The sequence below is a fragment of the Ambystoma mexicanum genome, chromosome 5q (assembly GCF_040938575.1).
Source record: "Ambystoma mexicanum isolate Mex_15411 chromosome 5q, UKY_AmexF1_1, whole genome shotgun sequence".
Lineage (NCBI taxonomy): Eukaryota > Metazoa > Chordata > Amphibia > Caudata > Ambystomatidae > Ambystoma > Ambystoma mexicanum.
The window spans coordinates 1,195,002,373-1,195,027,582 of record NC_090933.1 but is presented as its reverse complement, the minus strand read 5'-3'; the positions used below and the strand labels follow the sequence as shown (position 1 = coordinate 1,195,027,582).

Here is a 25,210-nt window from a genome sequence, read left to right as displayed (position 1 = left end):
ATGACATACATTGCAACCTTCTTGCATCTGAATGACGCATCCTCCAGTGGCGGATAGATAGCCTTTGTGTTCGCCTATCTTCTTTGCTGTGGCATTCTCACTCTCACCTGTTACTGCTTTATTATCCTTGCGGGAGTAGTCTGGAGTTCTCTGGCGCCTCCTCCCTCTCTGGCACCTACAGTCTCCATGCGAAGACCCTCATTCATTCCATCAAAGTCGCTCTCGAGACCAATCGCCTCGAGTCGCAAGTCCTGGTCGGTCACTATACCCAATCCTGAGAATGCCAGAGTGCTGCAGTGACGTGGTTGCATGCATTGAACTGTCCATTGTATGTTGCTGGTTAGTGTACCGTTTCCCCTCTCCTTTCCTATGTGTCATGCTCTTTAACCCTGTACCGATCATGCATGGGAGACATGCTCGGGAATATAAACAGGCATGCGAATGATCATAGCAGTTAAAGAGGTGGGCCGTCAGTTCTACATAGAAAGCGCTACCTACAGGTGCATCCAGCAGCGCCTCCCCAGGGCGTCCTGGTGTTACAGATCATACCCAGTGGGTACTTTCCTGGCTTGTGTTGTGAAAGCAAACGCTTTCCAGTTTTGACAAAGACTATAAACGTACTTTCTTACCTGGCCAATGGCTTATTCCATTACTTGCATCTGTATGCATTATAGCGGCCTAAGACTGCTTGGATGACGCATTGGCGCTGCACGTGTCATTTTCACTTAGATGGAGTTTCTTGAACTTTGTTTATTTTTAAATCTCACGCGTTTCATTTGACAATTAGATTGTAGCTCTTGCACGGTTTTTCGTATCAAGTGAGATATCTCAGTAAGTTCAGTACCTGCACTCCAGTTTTTTAATTCCTGTAATTTTATTTTCCTCCCATTATTGATAAAAATGAATCCGATAACATTTGGTAAAGAATTTTATAGAAGTGCCAGGAGACATTTTTAAAATATTACCGGAATGCTATTTTGTTTGGGCTGTGGGATGTTTTTATCCATGCATCCGAGCCCTACCTCAAAACTGTGCAGTACTGACATGGAAAACATCATGATGGCCAGAGCTTCCCAGAAAATGCCCAGGGAAGTGCATGAAGAATAGGCCGCCACCCATTTTGCCGATGTTATGGGCACAGAAGGGCACTGCCTAAAACCACCATTGGACTACCCACACAGTAGTCTGAAACCATTGGGAATGGCAATGCTGATTGCCAAAAGCAACCTAGAATTGTGGGGAATTCATTTTCTTAAATCCCAAAAATGGGTGCATTACCAGTACTCACCACTATCAGAAAGCCGGCGTTTTAAAACAACACCAGACATTTGTGTAAAACTGAATAAATGAACCCAAAGCAGGCCAAAGAAAGACTTATTGAGAGGTGGATACAATGTAAAGTTATATTCTGAAGTGACTTGAAGGTTTATAACAAGACTGGCTGAGCTGTGGATTTCAGCAGTTTAAGTAAATTTGGACTGAAAGACACTAAAAATCTAAATGTTTAAAAGAAATGAGTGACCTACTTCTGAGAGTCACATAGGTTGCAATTGTTTAAATGTCATAGTTTGAAACTTAGAATCAGTATTCTAGCTGCATATGTAAAAATGGTTATTTTTATTTGAATGCAGAAAACTGGGTAACCAAAAGTGACATTAGCTGGGGCCTGGCTTAAGGAACTGAATTCTGCCCACCAGCTACCCCCGACAGGAGTTGAGACTTGCACAACTGCTGTGTTCCCAGGCCTAGCTGCCTTTTGCTGTTCCCACCAAAAGGGATATGACACTTCTCTGATTGAATTACCAAGGGACTGCTAGAGACTAAACATAGGACCCAGGCAGAGGGTTTATTGAAGTGGCCATAAATGGCTTCCTCTTGAACAATGGGCCTTCCAGGGCCCAGGCAGATGGTTTATTGGGGGACCGTAAACCAGCTTCCTCTTGGCAGAAGCTGGGAGGGACAGGGCCTCTGAGCCTGGCAGAAACTGGACAAAGTGGTTTCTACACCATGTGACTTGGGAAACCACACCCCTGTAGCCAGAATATGGTTTTAGAAAAAGATGAATAACTCATAGTACGGACTTGTCATAATTATTTAAATGATACCATAATTCTTGTGATTTTTCTGCCCACATTTTAAGATGTTTTTAGAACCGGTGGCATGATCTGGGGGCAAACTAGCAGTTAAGAGGGTATTACTTAAAATGTATGCATGTTAAAAATCTGACACTTCATCAATTAATGTCCATACTCCTTGCGCACATGTGTATAAATTTGGGGTAATGTCCGATATTACGAAACCAGTTAAAAAGTGCAAATGTTGCCATTTCTGAATGCAAGCTCCCAGGAAGAGCAGATTTGGACAGGGTATACCTCCTGTGATATGTGATGGGTGCATGTAATTTTAAACAAATGTGTACCTGTGCAAATATGTCTTTTGATCAAATATAGATTGTGTGTAAAGTTGACAGGGGTCGGTTCTCTGTACCATAAATAGACCATCATGATGACACTTCATTTCATTCCCTCAATCAAGGGGAAGAGGATGAAGTGGCCAATGACAAGTGGAGAGGGGTAGGGCCTAGGAAGCTAGCCTCTCCACCCATTTTCAAAACACATAAAAGCAGACAGTCAGGACAGATAGGGACAGTCAATTCCATTTGCTGCAACGCGCTCTGCCGGACCACACAACATCCAGAAGATACTAGATTCCACACTTAGACTTTAAAACTCCAAAGAACTTGATTCAGAACTCAAAGCAAGGGCCTAAACCCACAAACTGAGAACTCTTCTCAGTAGGCCTCAGCATCCAGCAAACCTAACAGCGAGAGCAGCATCCAGGAGCCGTGCAGATCAGCGCTGGGTCCAGAGAAAGCTGTGCAGAAAGATCCAGAAGCAGTGCTGTACCCAGAGGCAGAGCAGAGCTGACCCAGACCGTTGTTCGCAGAACTAGAGAGCTGACCCAGACCGTTGTTCGCAGAACTAGAGAGCTGACCCAGACGCTGTGCGCAGAGACCGTCCGTGGCGAGTGAAGAAAACCTGTTGACCAGATCCGTGGCGAGGCCCATTTATTTCAAAAATATATTGTGAGTACCTAGCAGAACTGTGCAGAACCAATCTCTTAGTTAAAATAATATAATTCAATCTATTTTAATCAAAGTAGAACTGCCTGCTAACTGTCACCTGTCATTTTGCAAAACAGTCACCTCTCATTTCTAGCTGCTAGCTGTCACTTGTCACTTTGAACTTTTAAAATTTAAAATCTGAAAAACGACCTTTACCATATCGCTCATATCTCCGTGACCGTTTGTCTTAGAGACTTGCAGTAATTTTCCTCTGAAAGCTGGGAATCTTGGCTTTTCAACGAACCTAGAACCGCAGTCCTATTCCCTATACTTCTGCCGCAATCGAAAAACGCACTCGCGAATTTTACCGCGATTTGCAAATTTCTCCACGTGTGAAAACAGCAGCTTCCTTGCTTTCCTTGCTAAAAATTCGTTTGCCTCTTAAGAACCATCCCTGAATCATTGCTAGAGTGAGCCTGGACTAATATTAACTTGATACCACTCACCCTGAACCTCTAGAGGGAATTAAAAGCATTTTAGCATATTTTTCACTTCATTGCCAGCACATATAAAAGCATTTTGGGCCTGTGTTTCAAACTTCTGTAGTCTAAGCTTGCTGGGGTGAACTGAATTACATTTGATTGCATTTCTGAGAACTGTGTGCTTTCCTTCCATTTCCTTGCCTTGCATAAAAGGGGGGTGAATTGTCCAAGAAAGTGATTACATTGTCTTTTGCTGAAATCCTATCAAGTTATTTTCTGTACTGCATTTCATTCCACATTGCATCCATTTGAAACCATCAAAGTATTGTTGCTATCTTATCCATCCTATAACCACTCATCATTGATTATAAAGAAGTGTGCTAGTGCCGGACTATCCATTATTGATTACTGCTCAGATTAAGTGTGATATTCAATTATTAATTCATTATAAAGTGTGATATATATATCTATTGTTTAAATTATCAAATAAACCTTTTAAACTTGCAAAACAGAACTACTTCTTGGCTCAGCGGGGTCAGGGGGATTCCAAGAGAGGGGTGTTATATAGGGGTAGTCATCCAGAACGCATGAACTGGACATAAGGATATATCAATAAGGGTTTTCATTCAGTATTCTAGACTAGGCGTTGACTTAGCTGTAGTGTTGAATTGAATCCTCTTACAGGGCTCTCCTTTGGAATGGTTGTACCAAAATGTTTGGTCTCAGTCAGTGATTGGTGGTGACTCTTGGTTCAGTAGTTTGAGAGTAATAGCAATGTATATGTATTGGGCTCACTTATGATCTGATCCATATGGACAATTGATCTCGATAGCCAATCGCATCTCCCGATAAATCCTGTACCCACCCATCACCCCAGACATGTTTCTCAAAGTTGCATTTATTTCACTATAACGCAACTGTTCTTAGTATTTTAGGTTCTCTTTTTTTATTAGGGATTACTGGTTGGCAAGTGTAACAGAGATTTAGATGCTTCAAAATGTGATGAACTCTTAAACCAAATTCCAGGTAAATATAGTACAAAATATCATGCATAGATACACTTGCCAAAAGCGTGAGTGCTCTCCCACTGGCAATGAACAAAGCGCCTCCCCACAGAACAGGTGATTGGACCTTGTTTGTTCCCAGTTCAGGGGCTCTCACGCTTTTGGCAAATGTTGAATCCATTGGGGTACCACCCTAACTTGTTACAGGTGCTCTAGACCTAGAGCCCCCAGCTCTGTGCCTGGATGGGCGTCGCGCATCACGTTTGGATTGCCCGCAAGGAACAGTCTGGGGGTGCAGTTGGTACTCTTGTTCAGAGGAGAATTGGCTGGAACTCCCGGCAGGATTGTTGTTGGGCGGGGGGTGGGGGGGATGTAAGAGGCACCAGACTGATATGCACAGGAATATTCCTTCTCTGAAGTGGCACAGCGAGCTGAAACTTGACTCTAAACACCCCCCACCCCCTTCATCTTTTCAGTGCAAAAGATGAAGACCGTATTAGCACCCCAACGACCTATAAGAAGCAAGGGAAAGAGAGAGAGGCGTAGGACGTATTGATACGTGCACCCAATGCTTTCACAATGCACTTCCGGCACTTTATTGCATGTCAGTTTGCTTTAGGCAAGTGCCCTCATGCAGTGGCATGAGCTTCTCTGAGATCAGATGCTTTCCACCCATTGGCGCACTCGGACTACGATTCTGTCTCACAATATTTGGCAGCTGTCTTCCAGGAGTTTCACTGAAACGATTGGAAGCAGGTGGGTAGACCATGCCAACTTTTAAAGTTCCACAGACTGATTATTTAAATGGATGTGATGCATCCACTAGCTCTGATGAAGAGTCCAGTCTCTAGTGTTGCCACTGCAGTCGGATATCATGTATACAGTTAATTAAACCTCCTTAAAGACACAAGGGCTGAAGGAAAATCAGTAGAGGAACTTACTGGCATAGACGTGCATTGCAATGTCACAGTAAGTGAAATCCCTATAAGACAATGCATGCCTCCAGGCCCTTTGCATAGCCCCACGCACTGTGCTATCCAAAAAGCTACTTCTCTTTTCCTTAACTATTAAAGTCTGCTTGTCCTATCAGATGATTTGAGCTAGCTTCAGCTCTGCACAATAAAATTGTTGCCTCTCTGCACCTTATGTTTCAGGGAGATTAGATCTATTTGTCTTCTGTATGATGTGGTGGCCTCCACTGGAGTGCAGAAATAATCCATTCATGTGATGTAATGCTTTGGTGTGCAACCTGTGGCTCCCCAGTAGTTTGACTGAGACTTCCATGATCCTTGACCATTCTGTGATGGCTCGGCAGATCTCTCTCTCACCTCCGCCTCTCTCCCTCTTCTCCCCTCTGTCTTTCTCTACCTCTCCCTCCTCTAGCTCTCTCTCTCTTCTCCGCCTCTCCCTCTCCTCCACCTCTGTTGCTCTCTCACCTCCCCCTCTCCTCAACCCCGCTATCTTCCCTCCACCCCCCCCTCTCCCTCTTTTTCTCTCCCCCTCTCCACCTCCTCCCCTTCTCCATGTCCACTATTCTCCCCTGCTCGCTTTCTCTCCTCTTTCCTTTCTTTCTCAGATACATTACCCCCCCCCTGTAAAACAAAGCAATCATATACGAGTTAGCAGATATGGGAAAGTGGAGCAGTCTGGAAACTAATAGCGAAAGTGATGTTTGTAATTTGAGGACTGTAGTCACCCATTTCACCTTCCTCATGATGTTGACTAGCAGGCTAAGATTCCTCAGGCCTCACCCCAACATGCTCAGGCGCTGTGCTCAGTGGCCTGCTAGGACATTTGCCATTGATGGCTGCACCTGGCGTTTTTCAGGAGGTTGGGGCAGGGACCAGTATCCCATCTAGTTTCTCCCAGAGGTCAACACTGCTGTCTTCCACAAGCCTCAGACTCGCGTCACACAGGGCACAGTCACAGGCCAAAATGACATTCCTCCACTGGCAATCACTCACCAGGTGTTGAAGGATCACCAGAACTTTGTTTGGGAGTGATTCTCCAACCCTGCAGAGGGTTCTTCAGAATGAAATGGGAGCAGAAGAAACAGAAGGCGGAGTCTGGATTCTACAAAGTGTCCCACGAAGCTAGGCGCACCATCCCTTGGCGACACAAGGTGTGGACGCACACTGGCGGTGCAATACAAACGCCATACTGAACAGGAGTGTATGTCTCTCATACCTTCTATTTTTCCCTCTCCTATACCTACTTTCTTTCTATTGATTCTTCTTTTTCAAGCATTGTTTGGTTAATATTCTCCTATTATGCAGTTTCTATCACTTCTGTACTTCCCATGTATCTTTTGTATGTTTTCTGTCATTTGTAATTCTCCTTCCTTACATCATACATGTTCATGGATCATGCATCTCTCAATCACACATGTACTCCAGTTGAATTCCATCATCTCATCCATGACTTTTATTTCTTCATTCCTCCTCTTACAATGTTGTTTCACTTCATCTGACCGGTTATGTAATATCTTTACATATTATGCCTTCCCTGCATCAGGGGTACATTTGCTTTCAGTTTATTTTCTCTCATACTGGTTCCTTTAAGTTTATACAGCTATGGATGTATTCTTTTTTCATTACATCACTGCTTCCCTTAGTCTGCCACTCTCTTTTAATTGTTTTCCTTGACTCGCCTGACCTTGAAGCAGTGAAAGGGCCCGTTTGATCCCAGTCTCTTGCAGTAAGCGCAAATTGGATGTATTTGCTCCAATATTCCGCCGTCTGTTGGTAGTGCCCAGTAAACTGCCTAGGATTGTCTTATTATTGAACCAGCTCTGCCTAGCAGCAATAAGGGACGCTTCTTTTACCCCATCTCCGCCTTCGTACTTTGTCTGAAAGGGACTGTGTCCCTTCTCTAAAAGAATTCAGGAAATGGTAGTCTACTCACTCGCCCATCTGTCCCGACGATCACCTTTCAGAATGAGATTCAGTCATTGTTTACAACCGGGGAAAAGCAAGGTTCCAATATTGGGCAATCTTTTAACATTGCCAAACCAATGTGAAATATGCTTCCCTTCTAGCTACCTATTTTACAGCCTACTGGAGTGCTTGTGAATCTTGATGGATTAGGTGGTACTTAAATGGTTAAGCAGAACATTTTAGGGAATGGCTTGTAAGCTATACGTTTTCCTTTGATTGCACGCATCCTATCCGTACCAAAGAACCGATTGACTGGCCTCTGAGGGGGCGGCAGGGTGGGTGTGGCTGGAAGGGGGCAAAGAAGGGCTGGCTTGGTGATGAGTGACCCGATGTTGTTCTGATAAAATATTACTGCCATTATCTCCGTTAGCTTAGTAGGGAGAGCGGGTTAGGTAACTGGAGGGGCATGTATCCCTCCATTTCGTTTCCTTATTGGTCCATAGGCCTTGAAGGTATGTCGATATTGTGCAGTTTGGCGTACACCACGGCATGCAGAATACAGCATTTAAGACTAAATGCCATGTTTCGGTGAACAGTGCTTGGTACTTACATTTTGAAACTGAACATGATATTTTCATTTTTATACAGACTTTTTTTTATCCACAGAAAAAATGTGCCGCTTGGGGGCTTTAAGAAGTTCAGGTGAGGTCAATCGAAACCAGACTTTAGTACCAATGCACGGTTGAAGAATACTTCATATTCCCAGGTCTCAGGTTCTTAGGAAGGGCAATAACATTTTACACTTGCCCACCATGAAATGTAGCCCTGCGGTAAATATCTCTTACATGTTGAATCATGCCAAACCTTCATCTGTCTCTTTTGTGCTGGAAGCTTGCTCTTTGAAATGGGTGACCCCATTTTCACACACATTAGTTGTGCTCCAGCCAAGGGTGACTTTTTCTTGAAGTCCAAGCTTTCAGAGCCAGCAGGTCTGGAGAACACTGCATGTCGACACCTTTAGCAGGACATTTTATTGCGGGAGGTCATTAGATGGGAGATGTGACATCCAGGCTGAGAGTGGGAGTTTTCCTTGTGAAGTTTTGCCCACAGCCAGCAAAAGGGTCTGCCTTGGGCTGACATTTTCCATGAAGACAAAATGGCTCTTCAAATGTCACTGGAGTTTTTTTAGGTGAAACATAATATACATTGTTATTGGTCAACCCGCACATCAAGATTTGTTTCCTGACATTTTTCTGTGAGCAGTGATATTTTTTTCACTTTTACTTTTTAAAACAGTTTTTATTTGCACACATGTGGAGGTCATTTTTGTTTTCAATGTTTGAAAATCCTGTTTTCCATGTGACAGAGATCTTTGATTCCTCCTTCCTTTGTAAATTAAACTGCTGCTTATCAATTGGTAATGATAGGTAAGCCCCTTTCCAAATGGCTCTTTAATTTTACTTGAAAAACCACAACACAGTCCAGGCCAGTTTTGTTTAAGTGTTTATAATGCCTGCCTTTCACGTGCAAGGGACTTCTGTTTGGGGCCTTTAAATGCACCCCACTTTTCTTAAACTTGTTGTAAGGAAAATTAGCACAAATTTCCTTACATCATAATGCGATCGCCACATCCAATTTCGAAAGTGGAACATAATACGTGAGGGTCTGAGGGGTGGAAAGGGAGTGTTCAAGAGGGAATGAGAGGGTAACACGCCCGACAAAGAATGCAGAGAAAGGGGTATCCAGAGAAAAGTGAAAGTCGAAATTGGAAAAGTCGTAGAAACCCTGACTAAAAGTAACCAATATCCCATTGGCACACCTTCCAGGAAAAGGGTGCGGCTATTATTCGGACATTCTGATGTGAACTGAAGTCTAAATAGACCTACCCCCAGACTGATCCTTCAAGTGGCGCATGTCGAGAGACTGCCATTCTCATCCATAAATCTGACTCCCCTAAGGCGCAACGTAATATATGCCTTGTGGTGTGTCTATGAGGTTTAGAGTTGCACCTTTCTATATTTCAAATGGCCATGTAAATGATTAAACTTGCATGCAGTTTTATATTTATTTAGAGCTCATGTCCTGGTAGTTGTTCTTGGCAGTGTCTGTGCCTCCTTAGCTTTGAGACCGATTTAATGTAGGCAGAGTGACTCCGTCGCTTTGGCAACTAAGCGTTAAGCGTCTACAATAAGCCAAGGCCAGGGACGCATCTCGTGACGCTGCTCATCTTGTCCTTGTTTCTTCCACCATCTATGACGAAGGGAAAGTCTTTGATCTGCCACTCTCTGGAGATGAATCGTACGTCCCTATGGCGTACATGCAGATCAATCACGAGCGCCATTCACATGGACAGGCATGCAGATCAATCACGAGCGCCATTCACATGGACAGTGAACTTTGAGGAAAGATGGTTGCTGTGTTGTGGGACAGTACATATTTTTCTCATCAAAGTCATTCAGAGGAACCGGAAACAGTTCGTGGTTCTGAGGGCATCTTACAAAGGGAAGTGAAAATGCTACTAGGACCAGAATAATACATTGCAGTCAACGCTGATGGATAACTATTTTCCAGAAACATTGTCAGACAGGATAATTTGCTATTTTAACTCAAGTGTTATTCAGTGTGTTGTCCATTATATGGGCCCATGTTGCGTCCTGCGGGAGTTTCCTAGAAAACACTCCTGTATTGCAAAATCCGCCTTCATTGGATTGGCTGCCGAGCCTTAGTTTTCCCCTCTGCTCTTCTGGTGGTCATGGTTTTCTTTTCTCAGCAGGCTGCTAAATAGTTCATTCTAGTGTTTCTTTCCATTGGAGGTGGGTGTCAGAACCCTCCCAAGTAGTGTTTAATTTTTTGAGGCTCAGATCTTCCCATATGCAACACTCGCATGGGTCCTTAAATGTTTATGGTGGGGGATGCAACGGCACTAAAGAGGTAATGTCACGGTTGCTTACTGTTGTCTTTCTCACACGAGCCCAGCTCATCCTGTGACCCTATGCCGGCAGAGTCTCTCGTGACATGTACTGCTTGGGCACAAGCAACATCACCATCACATACAAGAGACTTGGGACCTGTGGGCCAGGACCACAACCAGTTACTCCATACTGCCCCCAGAAGAAGTATATGGTGCAGGGTCTCCACCGCATCTGTAGCCTTGCAGATCATGTGGACATCAGAGCTTTCTGACCCGACAACAGCACCGTCCCCCGAGCAGCGCACAAATAAAGGGAGGTTTGTGCGCATAGTCCCTGAAGCCACTGTGAAAAACACGTATGGCACATTAAGCATGGTTCCCAAAGTAAACCATGCGTGCACACATCCAAACCTGAATTGGGCATAACCATGGAGTGGTGCGAAAGGTGAGAAGCTGAGCAGCAAGGAGGTCCGCATTGCCATGGCGCAGTCAGCTCGCTGCTATGACCAAGCTATCCAACTCCAAAATGGCAGGGCTATTTAAAAGGCTTCCAAATATTATCAGCTGCACCTGGGTTCAAGGCAGGTGGCAGGACACGCAATGTCCAGATCCATGAGCAGTAAGAGAAATTGGGTGTCAACAATGCAGTAGTCGGCTCAATTACCAAGAGAGCACAGATAAAAAAAAGTCACTCGTCCACGTAAGAGGCGTGGGAGTTGGGTGATGGATTGAGAGTAGTGATGAGAGGGTAGGCGAGGTGGAACAGAGAAAAATCAGAGGCAAGAAGGAGATAGAGGATAGGTGGAGGGAGAGAGGTGGTGAGGTGGAGCAAGGAGAGCCTTGAGGCGAAGAAGGAATGGAGGCAGAGTTAGAGCAAAGGCAAGAGAGAAAGAGAAAAACACCAAGAAGGAAAGAGAAAGGAGTAAATGAAGAGAAAGCAAGCCCCTGTAGGAAGGAAGGGAGGTCAAGAGGGGAATAGGACAGTTTAGTAAAACTGAAATAAAAGTGAAAGAGGACAGAGGCAGGAGAGAGAAGAGTTGGCGAAAGGAGACCACCTTGGGGTTGGAAGAAGAGTAAGGCGTTTCCCCTAATTGCAAAAGTGCTGGTGGGTTGATGTATATATTGATTCAGCATTACTGGCGCCAAATTGCAATGCTGGTGTCCGAACAGGGGCCAAGCAGTAAGAAACTCCACTTAAGCAGTAATATTTTACTCGGATGTTGAAACCCCTGTATTGTAGTGGAATGCAACACTGACTTGGCGGGCATAAATCTTCGGTGCTTGACCCGCATTAGATGATATACTGGCAGAGGGTTTCTGGTATCTGCTAATGGTATGTCCCAAAGGACCAACACGACCCCACTGTCCTCAATTTGCCTGCCATGAAAGACCACCAACAACCAATAAAGAAATGTTAACACTAGAGGATGAGAGTGATTGATCTACACAGAGCGGCACATCGCAGACGGACTAGGTACCTTGGTCCTGCAGAAACACGATTTATGTTGCTCCTTTATCTGAAAACGTTTTTGTTTAGATTGCTTACCCTCCTGTTTATTTCGCATCTGTAGAAGCCCCATAGGCCTGAATTCTCACCCATACTGGTTTCAACCCACTATAAATCGATAGAAAGTCTAGCGAAGATCTGTCCTGGGTAACCTTGAATGTTTCTAAGTGACCGTACAGCACCTAGAGGAGCTTCCCCTTTATCTAGCACTTATCCTAACACCGCAGGGCACTATATCTCCTGCACTTTATTAGGTGTAATCTCTTGCTTCGTTTCATCGGGTTTCTTTCTTTAATATTTTAAAGTGTGCTGCTAATATCTACTTTCCTGTTTAGTTTAATGCTGATCCATTGCTAGCAAGTTTTGGTCCTTCTTAATCAACAATTATTGGTCACCTCCTCTTTTACCATTCTCGCCTTTATGCACTTTTAAACTACTTGCTTTCATCTGTGCGCTTCACAACACACCAATAAAATAAAAATAAAAGGGCAAGTGTGGCCTTTTTGGAGGGCCGAGTAGAGGATGTCCCTACCATCATAATGGGAGACCACAGCTCTTCAATATGTCTAAGGCCCAACAGCTCCACGTTCTGTGGCAACTCGCTAGTGAACCTGCATAATCCTACAACCCACACCCCAGGTGCAATGATCCCTAATCTCTGTCAACTATACTCATGCAATTTAACCACGAATCATGAATATGTATATATTGTTGTTTCTTGAACTGGTGGGTATTTGGGGAATAATAATATGGGTATTATTTTGGGAATTGTAGATATGTTGAGGTACAGTTTGAAGTGCCAAAGATGGTTTGTTTCGTTAGCCCAGATTTGAAAAAGGCTATGCTGAGCCGAAACACGTGTTGTCAAGGGCTCATAACACAATAGAACCCAACCAAGTGTGACAAATTTGGCACAGAGTCAGAGTTTTTTCTATTTTCTAATGTATCTTTCCTTTCCACGTGCACTGCTGCGGTTTTAAATCTGTCAAAGGGGCCTTTTCCCAATTTAAAAGTTAACATCTGCAGCACCATATGTTATGTCCCATTCATTGGGCATATCCATCTGTTTTAAGCTCTCAGGTAGATTCCCCTTCACTTGCGCACCTGTCCATTTTAGTGGAGTTAGCTAGGCCCGTTTCTTTCCATTTCAATAGGCCTTATGTCGAAAATCTGCTTAAAATTATCAGACAAAAATGTTTTAACATTCGAGACATATGGTTGAAGTTTGGAGATCAAGTGCTTTTTTTCCATAAGGATTTATGGTCTCAATTTCATTAAACATAAATTTGGTTAATTATGTACATCAAACAATGAGTTTTAATCAAATATGTACATTAAAGCAATCAAAGAAAAGGTAATAATAAAAAAGCGAGCTTGATGCGTTTCGGGAAACCGTCCCCTTCATCGGGAACACTTTGTTTGATATACAAAATTAACAAATTTATGTTTAATGAAATTGAAACCATAAATTCTTATGGACAAAAAGCACTTGATCTAACTTCAGTCATATATCTCAAATGTTAACAAATGTCTGATAATTTGATGAGTTTATAAGGTGTGCAGGGGACGCGAGTGTCCATTAGTTTAGGACACTTCTCTCTTCTGTATGTATTGGAGACTTATTGTGCCAGAGCCGCATTTTCTCCCCGTACCTTAGAAAACTCTTTACCTACCCTTAACCATTTCCCCATAGAGGTGTGCGTACTTCCTTTTTTCGATTATTTTGTTTAATTGTTTTTTATTGTAATTTTTTTATACATTGAAATCAAGGGCAACTTTGTGTGCTATGGTCAAACATTTCTACACTGCACAAGCTTTTAGGCACAAAGATTTTGTTTAGTGACTTAGAACACTGAGATGGAATGTCTTGTGATGATCGTAACAGACACAAAAGCAGAAATGAAAATGTTGTAACTGCAACTTGCAAAAACCAACATACATAGGGCCTGATTCACAGAAGCGTTTTATAATGGTGCAATTCCATAGGAAAACGCTCTGTGAATCGGGCCTACAGTCCGAAATTGATGCTTATCTACTCTAGATGGCTCTTGGGAGGTTTGTGTCTGCAATGTGAATTTGAAGTGTTTAGGAACAGACTAAATCAGTGGCCCACCCCCTGAAGTGTGCCTGGAATAAACCTTTAATGAGTCTAGCAATTGTATAGCATTCCAGAAAGACAAAATTATTGTCGGCTAATATCTTCACTCTGTATTTCATACTTTCACAGTAGTCTGCATTTAAAGGACTGGTGGGGAATTGCAGGTCCGACCCAAAGAGGACAGTCCGTTTTCCCGCACCCTTCTGCCAACATTTTCTGCTGGAGAAAGTGTCGGCTTCTGTACTCTGCAGCAGAACTGCACATCTGGAAGAGGCCCACCTCCCTCCCAAAACTTGACAACTTTCCATTCTGTGCGCTCTCCTGACAACAAGTAATCCACGTTTGTCCAAGCACCAGTTTGGCTCTGGCCATAGTAGCAAGTTAAAACGCATGTGTCCTCGTTGGGAATTTGTTTTATTCTTTTTCTGTGGGCTCTGTAGCTGCGTTTTGGCACCACCGAGCTCACATATTCCACTTTAACAAGCGTTTGCTTTCCCCGACACCCAAAATGGTCTCCCTGGAACTGCAAAGGGCAAAGGTGACACGAGCCTCTCCCATACACAGTTAGCAAACGCTGTTGTGCCATGATGTTTTTGTGCTGCCACTATACACAACTCGGTCTGGTAAAGTAAATTGTTGACATACCAGCCCATAGAAGCCGTCCTTTAAACATGTTACACAACCTCGCCTTCTGCTTTCTCCTGCTGCCTTCCAAGTTTTACAGCCTGTGCTGGAGGGAGCCTTCCTTTCCTCGGCTCTCGCTCCCCTCCGAGGGCTGGGAGTGGTATTTTCCTTTCTGCCTCCCCTCGCTCTACACGCAGAGTAGCCCAGTCCTGATCATTACAGTAGGCTGCCTGTTAGAATGAATTCACAGTCTATTTGGGCCGGGAAGAATGTTCTCCATTCACAGATTGAAACCTCTCTTTTACAGGCTGGCCAACAACGAGAAGCAGGGCGTCCGGACGCACACCGTGTCTGTATCAGGTAAGCGCGCCTGAGCGACTGCCGCAGAAGTGGCCGAGTGCCTTTGGCTGCTGTTTTCTTCCATGCCACGGGTGTCGCCGACCTGGAACTATTTGCAGAAATGCACGGTTTAAGTTGCACTCTGATTGTTGTGTGGGTTGAGCAATCGCTTAGTTTCGCGATGCCTGAGTGAGTGGCGTGTGTTTGGCAAGGCAACGCGGTGAGGAGCTGGCCCGGCCTGTTTCCGCTGCCCAGTAAACATGCTTTATGGGAAATAGACAGCCGGCCCTGGCGACTCGCACTCAAGAACGGAACCAGGCCATTTCCTCAACCTACTATAACACACTTTCAGCCACAGAACAAATGTTATCTCCGAAATCCTATTGCAGGCTTTATCTTAAATCTGCTATTAGTTACCCTTTTGCTCATAATTGTGTTTTCTTAAAGTGTGATTTCATTTCAAGCTAAGGGAGGCGATGTTTTGTGGTTAGGTTGCGGACCAGGAGACCAGTAGACATGATTTGTAATCCCAGCTTCTGCGTTTTATAATGTGTGACTGTGCGCACATGATTTTAAATCCATGTGCCTCGTGAGATATATAAATCCTCTGCACAGTGTGTGATGTATTGCTTTGCCTTTGGTGTGCTGAACCTGCACCCCTTCGCCCAGTTGCCTCATCTCCTGGTTGTGTATGCCAGGGTCCCCCACAACCCACTCCCGGTACTATGTGGTGTACTGCACATTTGAGGTGCCCATGCTACAGTACACGTTCGCAATAAAGTGTTTTGCTGTTTCTTTGAGCTACATGCATGCTATATCCAAGGTCCAAAATTAGCTGGGAGCTCTTTAGTTATTGCTTCTTGCCTAGGAGAGCCTGGTGAGCTTGACACCAGCAGCTGGACCTACTTCTGGCTCCCCAAACTTGTGCTTTACAAACATACACGTGACATTGCCTTTGTGCATTTAAAAATGTTAATAGAAAAGAATTGACACATCTAGTGCACATGGATGGATCATAGGTAATGTGCAAAAAGAAGTTAGATTGTGTTACGTTGTATACTCGATCCTGGTTCCCCAACATTCGCTCATGCCTGACACCCAGGTACTGGTTTTAGCTCCTGCTCATTGGATCTTAATTTCAAACTTTCTGTAGCCTACACCTAAAATAAAATAAGCTGCCTCCCCATAAGGTATAAAAGACGAATTTGAAAGTAATGGATGTTTGAGGTCCCGCTGGATGGTAAAATATGCACTAAAAGATGGAAAACTAAGAAAGCTCAGTCGGCTCACATTCTGCCGCAAAAATGTGAGTGCACCTTTCTGGTCATGGATTAGTATACCAGGCTGAGCTCACCTAGAATTTCATCCTTCTGAGCTTGACAAAAATAAGTACATTTACTTGGAGAAGAACAAAGGCCAATAAACCATTTACTTTTGGAGTGTGGATTGTCAGCCGCAGTGGCCAATGGGCCGGCTCTCGCCGGATCCCAGATCCGGTACAGATGTGTAGCCGGATCGCAGGATCCGGCCAGCCTCGGCACCAATGACCCATGACAACCCAAACGGCTTTTGAACCAAAATAAAACATTGCTTTCCGCGCTACGGTAGGGAGCAGGGGGCAGAGCCGCACACAGCACATTGGTGCCATGACCGCACTTCTGGCTGCGCCACCCACACCTGTGTCACAGACAGCGGGAGCCAAGGCAGACAGACCCTCAGTGAACATTGGGGCTCGCCTCTGTGACCTAATCTGCTCTGTGCTAGCGCACTGTGCACAGCCTGTGTGCTGCACAGTGTGCTCGCACAGAGCTCATTACATCACTGAGGCGAGCACCCAGGTTGGCCGAGGGTCAAAGACCCTGTGACTGAGTAGAAAGCAGAATCCATTTGGAGAACACAATGATCACTGCACCTCCAGCTTCGCGGGCTCGCTGATCATTGCCTTTCCCATTCCGGCATTTGTAGTTTGGGGGACGGCGCTGGCTTGAAAAGTACACAACCCATAGCAAGGTGCGCTTACTATTGATGTGTGTACTTTTCAAGCAATGAACGAAATGCGCGATTGAAAAAATATTTTTAACATTTCCTTTGATCATAGTTCAACTGGCAGCTCTGCCCCTACTGAACTCTGCCTCCTCGGAATTCCGCCCCCTGTACCAAACTCCGCCCCCACCCCACACCGCCCCTTGTGCGATCTCCTGCCAAATGTTTTCCATTTCCACCACCGATTGTCAGTGCTCCATTAGTTCCTATATAAAAGTAGTTGTCCTTATTTTTGTTTGATAAATGTGTGCCACATAATTTGCTCTCCATAAAAGGCCTAATTCCGTAATGCAGCAGGTTTGAATTGCCTTCCACGCTGTGGCAGCTAGGTGATTGGGTTTTCATACCATGCACCACAAGCATTTGCATGTCCGCCAGGCGCCCTGGCGGATCTGAAAGAGAAAGATGAGGGCCTATAAATGACAGACCTTCTGACAAAATGTTCATTGGTGTATGGCCTGCCCGCCCGCCCGGGTGCCACAGATGTTCATAATGCATCACTGATGCTGGAAGTAGGTGGCGATGTAGAAGTCCCCCATTGCACAAAGCTGTTGTGGGTACTACTGCTGCTTTCAGATGAGCTGCAGGATGCAAATTGCCCCTCTGATGACGTTTATATGACCTATATTGAAGCCTTTATAGCTCGCTGGGAACTGGAACATTCTCTGTGCAACACCTCACTTCTTTCCAGTACATTTGCCATCTTCAGCAAAGTGAAATGTAAAGACTATCAATGTTCAGTCACAGTTTATCATGGCCTCATTGTGGTTAATGCTCTCCTTAAAATTTAGATTTAATTTCTACAACTCCCTCCTTCTCTAACTTGGGACCATCTCTCATAGTAATGCTGTGCTGCTTCTCGAAGGCTGCTGGTGAAAGTGAGTCCTGCTTTGACAAACCAGTCCGCATTGATCAACATGATTGTGTAGTGCGTGTTCCTGTGAATGGATGTTGGTTGGGGTACAAAGCTGAGAGTTAGATGTTCTTTGCAGAGTAAAGTTGCAAACCTTTCATAAGAGAACAGGAAACGCTCATATCCTCTCGACAGCAGTCTTGGGCCGGTGCTTACATACAAAGCTGCAACAGTATAGCAGCAAAGTTTGACCTACTACATACAAATACTGCGCAACCAGTGCCCTTTCTAAATGTCATTTACAAGGCCTCGTGCTCCTGACTACTTTCGGAGGATAGTGCCAAATTATCTTCTTGCAGTTGTGGGTAGATGTCGGAGCTGTGAGAAATCAAGGGGAAGCAACCCAATGAGTCTCCCCTACTGAGTATGACCTTCTACTCAAAATGGACGTACCCAATGTTTATCTTGGATATGGGAACATCCCGTTCAGGGGGAAGGGCGAATGAATTCCGCCCGGCTTGCTCCAAGTTGAAAAGAAAGGGAAACCGTGTGAGTAATGGAACTGAATAAGGTAACCAGTGTGAACACTAAGGGATGTACAGGGATCCACCTAGGCTTAATGGAACAAAGCAACCACTAGCAGAGAGGTTCTTGTGGTAAAGCCAGAATGCAAAACCAGATGAGATAAAAAAAAAAGGCCATGGAAAGGGAAGGTAAGTTGGACAAGTTAGTAGGAGCTATCCCCGCATGGCACGACAACTACAAGCAGGGAATAGCGGTCAAGTCTGGTCAGTGGAAGAATGAACACAGTTCTACACTAGAAAATGGACCTAGACCAGTTCACCCAGACAAAAACACAGTCCAAAGCGGATCCGTAAGAGAAATCCAATATCAGTCAACCAGGAAGTATCCAAGGATAAAACACAAAGCAGGAGGTGTATCCAGAAAACAGCTCAGCGACGGGGAAAAGCCTAAGTTTGGTAGAACCAACCAGCAGGCAAAATACAAGAATGCAGAGACAAGCGCTAGGATTTATTTCAATAGGAGGCATTGGTGTCCGTGTCACTGCGGCTTTTCTTTCCGAAATGCCGGCTGAGACGGAAAGCTGGAGCTGACGTCGGGTACCTGCATACGCAAACACGTGATGTGCTCCGTTTGCAACGCTGCAGAGTTTACATAAAGTGCTACTGATAGTATAGCAGTCACCATTACTGAAAGCATCAGAACCTTTCATAGTTCCTGACAGTAGAGCACCAAGGTAGGCCTGCTAGAGACTGCGCGCTTGCCACTGACCCCAACACATACAAACTCTTCCAAACTGGTGCACTGATGCGAGGTGGGCTTTTTAAAAATAATTTGCTCATCTCCTGTAAAGTCTCTTATACCTAATACTGTGCTCAAGTGTTTGAAATTTCACATATGGTTTGTAGGTCAAATTCTGGACACTTAGGATGATGTCCATTTGTCGCATTGGACAGAGCCCACCACACCATCTAGGAGGACATAGCTTTACTTTTTCCCAAATGGTCTAGTTAGTTAAGTGTAAGTTCGCATCATGGAAGGAGACACAGACAACAGATTCAATATAACAAAAATTCTTTTATTAGCTTAAATGTCAGGATTGTGTAAGGCCTAACTTGCCCTATGCTAAGGTAGGATTTCCCTACCTAACGAAACTAAGGATAGTCTGTTTCAGTTAAGTTCAACTTAAGTCTGTCTGTGTCCAACACCTATCTGGCCCTCACAACTAACCTCGGAACAATGTGTTGGGATGTCAACCATAAATTAAACAGTGTTCCTAAAGTTATGTTCTGAGCTATTTCTAGCTCAAGCTTAATCTTCAAGGTCTTCTCCTTAAATATCAAAATGTTCACCATAATTTACAAGTCGCGTTCTCTAGGATTTGAGTTTATACAGTTCCATACCTTTTTAAATGTCAGGATACCCTTCCTTAAGTTCAATACAGTTTCTTGGTCACCAGTCTCAGGGTTCTCTTCCTTAAGTTCACTGTCTAAAGATGTCACAAAAAGTGGTATCTTGAAGCTCTGTCTTTGAACTCAATTCCAACTATTTTTCACAGTTCAGTGCCTCCTTCCCCCAAGCCTTTCATGCATCAATAGTAGTCTTCCGCTTGACGTATTGGGAGATTTCCATGTTAGCATATAGGGTTCTTTGGTCTTGGCACAGTTGTTGGACCACACAGTCCACCCATTACAAGTCACGCAACCAGGAATCTTGACTTCCCTCTGAGCAGTGTAAATATTAATAAACAAGTGGTTTCTTGAAAGGCAGCTTCAAAGACAGTATCTCAGACTTGAATTCAACTCTGTTCTAGAGTTCTTCATTCACTTTTAGTTTCTTGCTTTCTTTCAGTACATGATTAAACAGATGAATATTGGCAGGTTTGCTATTTCATTCAGTTTGTTTTATAAGATTACAGATTTGCAATTTTGTATTGAATATTAACAGCTAAACAGCAGTTTTGCTATTTTCATTCAGTTCGGTATTCAATATTAACAGCTGTGTAATTTCGTTCAAGTTGGCATTCAATATTAGCACGTCTGTTGGTTTCATTCAGTTTAGTGTTCAATATTAGCAGTTGGTGCTTTTCATTCAATTTGGTATTTATTAATAGCAGTGTATGCATTTCCGCGCCAGCCGCCTTTCGCTCCTTCATTTAACTTCACCATTCTGCGTGTAATGCCAGTATTTTTTCCGTCCTCGCTGTTTGCAAACTGCATAGTCCGCCAGGAGTACCCCGGTCTCTGGGTAGTTTTCACAGCACTCCCCGGTTGTCAGCGTCTGCCTACGGCGGTTCCTTATGGCCACTGTTTCAGCTTCTGCAAGCCCCACTCGCGTAGGAACAGGAGTTCAGTTGGCGGTGGTGGGCTCTGTGCCTCTGCGAGGCCGGGTGCGGTGTTCCTGGCGGTTATGCCTCGCCGCAGCTCCTTTTTCTCCCACTTCATGCAGGCAGCTTTCTTCTTCATAAGGGAGGCTTCCCTTAGTTTGGGAATGCCTGCTGGCACCTCGTCTTGGGAGTCCACCATAGCTGTCTCTGGAATCCCTGGGTTTCAAAATAATATTGATCCAAGTTCCCCAGGTTTCTCTCTGTTACTCCTGTATGTCTTGGCCTTTTATACACCTGTGGTCCTTCAATGGGCTACTCATGTATTCAATCAGTCAATTTTGCCTGAATCTGATTGAGGCTCTTCCTGACCTTCATACCTTTCATGTATCTTCTTCTTCCCAGTACCTAAGTGGTGAAAGTGAATGGTGTTCATTTCGCTTAGTTGATTCTTCCTCGTCTCAGTACCAGAATGGGAGAATGTGTGGTGTTCATTACTTTTGGCTGTCTGTTCCTTGTTTCAGTGTAAAGTGGGGAGAAGAGTGTGTGGTGTTCACTACTCTTAGCTGTCTCTTCATAAACTCAGTACAAGAGTGGGTGAGCGAATGTCTCAAGAGAGGAAAGAAGGGGATTTGACCTAAAATAGTCCATAAAAGTCAGGTAAGGACTACATTGGTTGACATTAGGATAAGGGGGTTCCATGTCTCGCCTGAAGGTCTCCCACTGTCAATCCCCAAGGACGCTCCACCAGGTGAGCCTCCCTCGCATGTCCACCCCCAAGGGTCAGTATCCAAAAGCGATGGCCTTTCCCTGGCCACCTCCATAGAGGATGCCAGGGGGAATAGAAGTGTGAATACCCTCAGGTTTCTCACTTAAACCAGTGTGTGTTATGCTATACAAATTTGAATGAGAACTTCATAAAATCAACAAAACAATTTGTAATAAAATACAGCCTTTGAAGGACTGTCCATTTACAAACCTGTATGCAATATGGCATCAAAAACCAAAAGCATCAAAAAAACAAAGAACCTAATTGACCCTGCAGTGGATCCTTGCCTTCCACTGCACTTTACCCTCCACAAGTGATGAGGAAGGGAAATTTCCAGCACATGTACATGAGTGAGTGCTTGATCTGGGTATTGGCGGCCTCTCCAGCTCCATGACCTCTTGCCTCCAGGATTCCACTGAGGTTGGATCTTCTGCCTGATTAGAAGGAAGGATCTTTATTCTGAACTTTCCCCACTTGCCCCTCCCAGCTTGGAGGTAAGGGAGTAAGTCGCAAAGAATTAGACCTTCCTGGAGTGGTTCTGGAAGGGATTCCTTGTGATCTGGTGGATTTCTAGCAAAGCAGGCAATAGAGAGGAGTTGGAGTGGTCAGCGATTGTGGCTTTGTTCCACTGTCAGTCATGTTCTGGCTCCTGAGTTCTAGTTGTACAGGCTCGGGAGGAGCGCAGTACAAGAGAATCTCCAGTGAAGGGGTTTACTTTAAAGCTTTTCTTAGATTTAGCTATGTTTCGAGCATATGTCCTATGTGCCAGCACTTTGGGATAATAATGACCTTTGGGACCCTTCTTTGTTTTCCATTTTCAGCCCATGTATTCATGAGCCCTGTATATTATTATCCATAAGTTGGTTTTCATAGTAGATATTGTCTCTATAAGAATTGAGAGCAAACTGCGGGCCTGTAAATGTCAGACGCGTCCTATAAAAATCCCTCCTAACATAACGCAACTAAGTTCGGTTCTTCTGCTTACCATACTTTCGAGGGGAGATGTAAGTTTGCTCATTGTACCTCAGGTGTTTGCCTAAATAACCTTCAGAGTTTCAGCTAACGTTTAAAGGGTTGTATCTACAGAGGGCGTTGAGAATCGGAAAATTGTTTTTATGCGTTAAATCCCTAAACTATGGGTGAGAAAATGCAACCAGCTATCCCAAAATAATAAAGAAAATACTTACTCCCCAATGGCTCCAGCCAAGAGAATGCCCGATGCCTCTATGAATGAGCAGCCTATTTAGTTAGATAAACGCGGTGCTGCTGCACTTGGATAGGACTTTGAGGGTCCTGCAAATAGTCATTTCCGGGACCAAAAGTAAATTAAACCTTGCTATAACACATTTTCTGGCCTTGAAATGGTACAAGGTATGTCATGGATCTTTTTTGCAAAGGGCATCAAACAGTACAGAGTACATGGGTGTTTCAACCTCAGCTGTGCAGTGTTGACATGCATAGTCACAGATCTAGCATTCCTTCCATTGGTGGAGTTAGCATGGGGCGTTCCACAACCTCCCTCCTGGAGCCCTTCTCCGTCCTGGACCTCTGCAGCCCCTTCGTTTTTAGGTAACCAAGAGTTACCCATGCTGGTGCGATGGTTTGTCCTGCTGCCCCTTTGCCCCACATTATAAGCAAACTTGATGACTGTAGCAGCGTGTGAAGTGAGCGGGAGCGGTGCTCCTCTACTTTTTTAAATTACCTTTTACAGCTCCTATACTTTTATTTTAAAAAGAAACCGTTCCGGAATGGTTTCGTTTTAAAATAAAAGTGTAGGAACAAGTTGAAACCTTCATTTGCAGTGCACTGCACTGAACGTTCCCTTAAACAGCAGGCGCAAGTGTTTGGGGGGGGGGTGTATTGTGTGTGGGAGGGGTCGTGGCTATGGGGTTTGTGGGGAGTGGGTGCAGGCCAGCAGGGAACATAGTTGCACTACTTCTTTTCATACACTTCGACCACTGGTTTTTATGCATGCTTTTTTCGAATGGTATGGAATTTGTGCAGTTGGGTTTGGATGTAGGTTCCTGAGTGCCTGCGTGTGTACACTCGCTCACTGCTGAATGAATGGTAAAGGGCAATGAGGGCCTATGTTTTGTTTGGCGAGGGCTGCACCAGCATTGTGAAAGTGAAAGACTGTGACAATGGCGTGTATTGTGGGCACATCATCATCATCATCATATATAGTATGATGAGGGGGCGCAGTTTCCTGAAGGTGATTTTCAATGGCAATGCTGCCATATATTGTAAACACAGGGATTATAGAAATATGTAAAGTTCTCCTGTGTACTGTTGATGACCTAGAATGTATTGTATTTGTTCATGTGTTTTTTCATGTTACCCTACAGAACAGATTGTGAAATGTTTTTTTCTTTTTACCCAAAAATTATGTTGTCAAATGCATCATATACATATAATTTCAAAAGATATTTCAGGGTTCACACCAAAGCCGTCTGCATTCTTTTAGGCTCCCTAGTGTGAAGGCATCGGGAAGTAGACACAGACAACCGAGTAAAGCTTGGGTTGCAAACATTTATTAAAATAAGAAGGTTGGAAAAAGGCCTTATGCTAAGGTGGGATTTTCCTATCTAACTGAAACCAATGATAGTTGGTGTCAGAAAGTCCAAAGCAAATGTCTGTCTGTGTCCAAAACCTATATCCCCAATTTCACCAATATCACATAGTTCAGTTAATCAATATTCGATCAGACACGTTTTCCTTGATCTTCAGTCACAAGCTTATAGGTTAGTTAAGTGGCTTTCCCTTTAGGTGGGTGTACTCAGTCTAGGCACAGTTGTCCGACCACACGGTCCACCCATTACAGGTCACGCAACCGATGCACCTTACTTGCTTATTCTTCACTGCCACTGTTTCAACTTCAGTTGTATTGGATGTATCCTCTTGGGGCTTTCTCTTACCTGTTTTGCCACCATTCCCTTGTTATACTTTCAAATATTCTCAGAGCTTTTGCCACTGCTTGCTCTTTCTATTTAAAGATGTCCATTATTTCCTTATGGTACTTGCCAATACTTTGTTTCTCTAGTTTACACAATTCATAGTTCCTCATATCAGGAGATTTTGTCAACGGCTTTCATCCACTTGGTATTCAATCACACTTGCTTTCATTTCCGTTTAGTATTCAAAACAAAAGGTATCATTTCATTCCATTCAGTCACACTGAATAAAGCAGCATCAAATTCCCAGTTTACTCTCCTGCTGGGAATTTGCACTCTGTTCACGGGTGTTTTCACAGTTCAAAGACTTCCGTTTCCTGGGCCCTTTCTTGGCCTCCTCAATTTCATCTTAACAGTTCGGTATTCACAAAACATTCATTTTGTTTCCTCAGCTTTCAGGTTATCGTATTATCAAAAATATTTCTTTCAAACTGGGCAGGCATTTAGATTGCCTAAACGGTCCCTCGCTCACTTGCGAGCCATCTGACCTGCAGAAACCATGCAGCTCATCCCACAGCGTCCTGGAGTCATTGAGGCTCGTTTGACTCACCGGGTACTCTGTCTCCGGGTACTGTTCTCCATGTCGGCAAGCTCTCTGTGGCTTTCGCGACTCAAGGCTCGGCACACCTCTCTTTCAGGATCTCTGCTGTCTTTGTTGTTCGGACAAAGAGTCTCCGACTCAAGGAGGGATGCAGACAAGCTCTGCTAACCGAGACCTTTCCAATGCTCCCACCACAATCCCCTCCCGCTGAAATGACTCTGCAGCTCCTAGGTGCTTTGGGCACGTGTCTCCCTGGTCACAACTCCAGCTTCTCCTGGAAGTGTTCCGCAGGCGATCTCATCA

General features: G+C 44.3%; 1 protein-coding gene across 21 annotated transcripts in view; it reads left to right on the top strand.

The window, feature by feature from the left end:
- Nucleotides 1-25,210, top strand: part of PTK2 (protein tyrosine kinase 2) — a 1,463,565-nt gene that overhangs the window by 948,635 nt on the left and 489,720 nt on the right. For 11 of the 21 annotated variants that reach the window (XM_069621702.1, XM_069621703.1, XM_069621697.1 and 8 more), the window contains 2 exons: nt 8,093-8,128; nt 14,874-14,926. In XM_069621702.1, coding sequence (XP_069477803.1) covers nt 8,093-8,128; nt 14,874-14,926 — 89 coding nt within the window. The remainder of the gene's footprint in view (nt 1-8,092; nt 8,129-14,873; nt 14,927-25,210) is intronic. The other 10 variants (XM_069621701.1, XM_069621694.1, XM_069621691.1 and 7 more) reach the window with 1 other exon arrangement.